The 6,117-nt window shown below is 48.6% G+C and overlaps 1 protein-coding gene across 1 annotated transcript in view; it reads right to left on the reverse strand.

Moving 5' to 3' along the window:
• Positions 1-1,387: 1,387 nt before the first annotated feature.
• Positions 1,388-6,117, reverse strand: part of Sgsm1 (small G protein signaling modulator 1) — a 47,243-nt gene continuing 42,513 nt past the window's right edge. The window contains exons 24-25 of the mRNA XM_035444167.1: positions 5,847-6,014; positions 1,388-1,476 (exon numbers count right to left, since the gene is read on the reverse strand). Of these exons, the coding sequence (XP_035300058.1) occupies positions 1,388-1,476; positions 5,847-6,014 (257 nt within the window). The remainder of the gene's footprint in view (positions 1,477-5,846; positions 6,015-6,117) is intronic.

Raw genomic sequence — 6,117 nt, forward strand, 5'->3', positions numbered from 1 at the left:
TCCCTGGAGATCCAGTGAGGTTTCTCTCTGTCCACCCTGCCCACTGGGTGGAGGGCAGAGGTTTTGACTCAGGAGGTGTGACAGAGGGAAGGAGACATCACAAGCCTGCAGAGTAGGACTCAAGGCTTCGGGTACTCCTGGAGATGTTTCAAACCACACTTGTCTCTATGAAACCCTACTCGCCATTCCTTGATTGCCCCAGAGGCTGCGGGTCCTGGGGATAAGCTTCCACTATGACGCTTGATTTCTGCTGTACCCCAGACCACTCTACTGAGGGACAACGAGCTCAATACAAAAGCTCATTCAGGGTCAGTGTGTGGATTGACAGGTCTCAGCATGAAGATGTAGAGGAACCATTTTCAGGCCCATCCCTGGCCCCAGATCACCATCATGGAACATTGACCAATCTTGCCATTGGCTAACCCCTAGTGAACAAAGTGCTTAGAGAAGAGATAGTTTACCTGAGCAGGTAACACACACACACACACACACACACACACACACACACACACACACACACACGTCTGTAGGCTTCCACAAACAAACACACACATCTGCAGGCTTCCACTAGAGCCCAGGCCCACAGGTCACAGCTGTGAGGTCTCCCCTAGGGGAGGGTAGTTAGGGTCCAGCTCTCATCAGGAGCTCCTACCACCAACCTACAAACACCTCTCCAATCCCCAGGGCATTCACAGGAAGCCTTCCTAAAACGAGTCTCCCAGCAGCGAGCAGAAAAAGTCAGAAAACACTCCAGCAGGGTTGTGGCAAGCTGTGTGCTTCTGACAGGGCAATGAAGCAGACCTCGGGTGACTCAGCATGAAGAGAATGGACAGGGATAGGCTGGTAGCCCCTCTTCCAAACCAGGGGTTCTCTGGTGGGGGCACACATCTGCTGTGCAGGAACATTTGGGTAACCTTGGGAGATGGTACAGGTTCGAAGGCAGGGGTGATGCTCAGAGACATCTAGGACTTCAAATGTGAGTAATGCCCAAGGGAGACCCTGCTCCAAGTCAGCCTGGCAGGAATGTTCTGGAACACCTCCAGAGGCCCTTCCCTGTCAGGTGCAGAGGAAGACCCAGAGGCCTCTCCTGTACGGACAAGGAAGGAACAAGGGAAAAGAAGAGGAACAGCAGGCCCAGAGGCCACCTCTACTGACTCACAACCCCAGCTCCCAAGAGAGGGAAATCCCAGTCTTGGGCAATCTTTGGTCAAACAGGAAAACATAAGGCTCAGCTGGGCTCTTCTCTACCCCACTGCCTAATGGCCAAGGTCAAGAGTATGGCTCTCCACACAGAAGTCCACACTGGTCCACAGGCACAGGGACCTCGTGCTGGGCTGCAGGAAGGGAAGGGGTGGATGACAGCAGGGATGCCTCGCTGTGGCAGCCCTCACTTGTTCTCAATCAGAATCTGCACTTTGTGAACGAGGTCCCGGGCCAGCTGCAGGATCTGCTTGGCGTTGTGCCGCTCAGCCATTTCTGAAAAAGAAGACACACTCATGAGTGGCTTTGTGTGTCAGCCCCGGGAGATTCCTCTAGCTCCTGGTGTTCCCACCACAGAGTGACTCTGAGAGGAGCCCTGCACCTCCAGATCTCAGCTTCCCCATCTGTAAAATGAGGACCGAAACAGGAAGCCACTGCATGACATTACCATGGAAACAGAAGTGATGCTGGCTCAGAGTGTGCTAGGAGAAGACTGGTTCCTCCACCCTTCCTGCAGGCAGAATATCTATGAATACTTTACAAAGTCCTTGTCAGGCCAGACACAGCAGTGTATGCCTGTAATCCCAGCACTGGGAAATCTGAGACAGGAAGATTAGAGTTGGAGGCCAGCCTGGGATACATAGCAAGACTTAGTCTCAAAAATAAAAAGTAGTATAAAGCCATGTGGCAGGGTTTATTTTTTTATCTTTAAAAGATTTGTATTTATTATGTATACAGGGTTCTGTGGGCAGGCCAGAAGAGAAAGCCACACCAGGTTGTGAGCCACCGTGTGGTTGCTGGGAATTGAACTCAGGACCTCTGGAGGAGCAGTCAGTGCTCTTAACCTCTGAGTCATCTTTCTAGCCCTCAATAAGTCAGATTCCTAAAGATTCTATGGGAATGAAGAAAACCATGGTCGGTGGAGAGAAGGAGAGGGAAGAAATATCAAGAGTCACACAAAAATGCTTAGACTTTCAAAGCTCTGCATACAGCAGGATAATTTGAAGCTTGACTTTAACATGGAGAAACCATTTCATAAACAGAAAGAAAGCTAAGACCCTGATTTCTAAAGCAGCTGCTGAGGTACCCCCTGAAGTTCCTGGTAAACACTTGAGGACATTGTGTGATATGCAGTCACATTTGGAAAAGGAAGGAAATTGGAGGGATACAAACCAAAGAAGTCAAACTAAGGTGGTAGCCCATGCCTTGAATCCCAGCACTTGGGAGGCACAGGCAGAGGCAGAGGCAGAGGCAGAGGCAGAGGCAGAGGCAGAGGCAGCGGCAGAGGCAGAGGCAGAGGCAGCGGCAGAGGCAGAGGCAGAGGCAGAGGCAGAGGCAGGTGGATCTCTGAGTTTGAGGCCAACCTGGTCTCCACAGTGAGTTCCAGGACAGCCAGGGCTACACATAGAAACCCAATCTCAACAAACAAAGAAGCCAAACCATTCCTGTTTGCAGATGACATGAGACTGTATATAAAAGAAGCTAAATATCCTACCACAAAACTTCTAGAACGATCAACAATTTCAGCAATGTGGCAGGACACCTAATGAATTTACAGAATCAGTGGCCTTCCTATATATCAGCAGCAAATATGCTGAAAGAGATCGAAGGCACACTACCATTCACATCAGCCTCCAAGAAAATAAAATATCCAGGAGTAAACCTAACCAAACAGGTGAAGGGCCTCTACAATAAAAATCTTCAAGCCTCTGAAGAAAGATTGAGAAAGACACTGGGAAAATAGAAAGACCTCCCATGCTCTCGGATCACTAGAATTAACACCAAAAAAAGGACACTTCTTTGCAGAGCAATTTACAGACTCAGTGCAATCCCAGTCAAAATCCCCACCTCACTCTTCACAAATTAGGAAGAAGCATTCTAAAATCTATAAGGATCCACAAAGTCCTGGGGTAGCCAAAGCAATCCAGATCAGAATGAACAATGGTGGGCAGGGTTAGTATTCCAGGTTTCAGGATATGTTACAGAGTCATAGTAACAAAAACATCTTGCTCCTGGTTACAAAACCAGACATGAAACCAACGGAACAAAATGGAAGACACAAACATGGCTGCAAATAAATAGAACCATCTAATAATTAACAAAGAGTCAAAAGCATACATTGGAGAAAAAAGTGTCTTCAATACAAGTCCCTGGGAGAACTGGGTGTCCACATGCAGAAGAAAGTAATTAGATCTGTATCTATCACCCTTTGCACAAAACTAACTTCAAATGCATCAAAGACCCTGTGCTGGATACTTTTATGTGGACTTGACAAGAGCTACAGTCATCCTCAGTTGAGATAATGTCTCTATAAGATCAGGCTGTAGGCAAGCCTATGGGACATTTTCTTAATTAATGATCCATGGGTGTCTTACTATGGCAACTTTGATAAAACATTTAATTTGGGTGGAGGCTTGTAGTTTAGAGGTTCAGTTTGTTATCATCATGGTGGTAGCATGATGGTGTGTAGGTAGACATGGTGCTGGCTACATCTTGATCAGAATTCTGTGGCACTGGGAGTAGCTTAAGCATATGAAATCTCCCCCCCCCCCCCCCCCCGCAACAGGGTTTCTCTGTATATCTTTAGCTGTCCTGGAAACTGCTCTATATACCAGGTTGGTCTCAAACTCACAGAAATCTGCCTGCCTCTGTCTCCTGAGTGCTAGGATTAAAGGTGTGTGTGCACTCTTAAGAACAGCCTGAGCATATGAGATCTTAAAGCCCACCCCGACACTTTCTCCATCAAGACCATACTGATGCCAACAAAACCACACCTCCTAATAATGCCACTCTCTTTGGAGGCCACTTTATTTCAAACCACCACAATGAGGGAGAGAGCCCAGCCCATTGTGGGTGGTGCCAACCCTGGGCTGGTGGTCCGGGGTTCTATAAGAAAGCAGGCTGAGCAAGCCATGGAGAACAAGCCAGCAAGCAGCCTCTGCATCAGCTCCTGCCTCCAGGTTCCTGACCTGTTTGGGTTTCTGTCCTCACTTCCTTCAGTGATGATGAACAGTGATGTGGAAGTTAAGCCAAATAAAACCTTTCCTTCCCAAGTTGCTTTGGCCATGGAGTTTCATCATAGCAATAGAAACTGTAATTAAGACAGACCCCAGTGTGAAACCTGAAACAGTGAAACTGCTAGAAAACACAGGCAGCCCCCACAAGACACAGTCCTAAGAAAGGACTTCCTGAGTGGAGCTCCATTTGCTCAAGAATTAAGGCCAACAACAGACAAGCAAGACTTCCTAAAACTGAGAAGCTCTGCACAGCCAAGAAAACAACCACTTGACTGCAGAAGTACACTGAGTGGGAGGGAATCTTTGCCAGTAACCCATCTGATTAATTAAAAAAAATAAAATAAAATGGACCTGAGACCTGAACAGAGAGTTCTCAGGAGGGGAAATAAAAATGGCTAAGAAGTATCTAAGAAAAAGTTCGCTATCTCTAGCAACTAGGAAAATGTAAATCAAAAGAACTTAGATTTCATTTGCCCTAGTCAGAATGACACAGATCAATGGAACAGCAGACAACAAATGCTGGATGGGATAGGAGGAGGGACCGGGCCCATTCACTGTTGGTGGGAATGTAAACTGGCCCAGCCACTCCGGGAACCAGTGTAGAGAATTCTCAAAGAACTGAAAATAAATCCACTCGATGACCCAGTTATAGTACCCCTTGGCGTATGCCCAAAGGACTCGACATCCTAGTCCACAGACACTTCCTCAGCCACGGCTATTGCTGTTCTGTTCACAATAGCCAGGAAATGCAGACAACAAAAGCCTTCTGTACCAGATGACAAATAGTGAAAATATGACACTTCTGATCTTCTTGCCTTTATTTCCAGGGTGGGAACTGCAGGTGTGCACTACCACACCCGTTTGTATGGGTGTGGTAGCACAAGGCTCATGCATGCTGTACAAGCACTCAACTGAGCCATATTCCCAGCCTGGGACTGCAAACCAGGCCTAGTTTTTAGCATTTAATTACTGTCTAGGTGGCAATAATAGCAGCAATTGCCTTGTTTATTGGGCCCCTCAAGGGGACAGGTACCTATGAAGGGCTTTTTCATACCTCATCATTAATTCTCTGGACTTCCCTTGAGGGAGGAGGAGTTTGCAGCATTTTTTTTCCCCTGAAGTACTGAGGCCCAGAATATGCTGTCATTTAGACAAGACCACACCCGGTGGCCCACTGGGACCTATTCCTTGCCACTCCAAGAGCATCCCTGTCCCTGCTTCCCCTACCCACAAACTCCTGTGGGGCAGACCCTGATATTTCAGATGAAGTATATGTTCAGAGGTAGGGCAGTACCTTGTCACTGAGCACAGCTGGCCAGTGGCAGAGCCAGGCCCTGTCCCTGAGCCTCAGCAAGGAGAAAACACCTGGAGCAGGTTGAGATCCCAGCTGTAGCACGAAGGAGCCACAGAGGACTGGGGAGACGCTCAGTGGGTAAGGGTACTTGCTGTGCAAGTACTGGGTTCGGGTGCCAGCACTCGAGTGTTATGTGCATGCCCACATGAGCTGCAGAGGCAGCAAGGTGGAGGCAGGAGAATGACTGGGACCTGTCAAGCTGCTGGCATCTGTAGCCCCGTACCTGGGGAGCCACGCACGAGGGGAGCCCCACCCCCAGTTCTGCCCCTTGATACCGTTGAAGAACTTGATAATGTCTGTGAAGTCCATGTTGTTTTCCAGGATGATGTCCCGGTAGACCTCCACTAGAGCCAGCGCGATGAACAGCACGTAGTGGGCGGAGGACACGTGCTTAGCCGCCCAGATAGTCTCCCACACGGAGAAGACGTCATCATAGACCAGCTCTGCGGCAAACACATGTGCGTATAAGAGCTGGTCCAGAACAGAGTACTAGGCCAGTCCTTCCTGCAAGCATCCCACTTCCCTAGGTGACAGTCCCAGGCCAGC

This window comes from Cricetulus griseus, chromosome 4, assembly GCF_003668045.3.
Source record: "Cricetulus griseus strain 17A/GY chromosome 4, alternate assembly CriGri-PICRH-1.0, whole genome shotgun sequence".
NCBI lineage: Eukaryota > Metazoa > Chordata > Mammalia > Rodentia > Cricetidae > Cricetulus > Cricetulus griseus.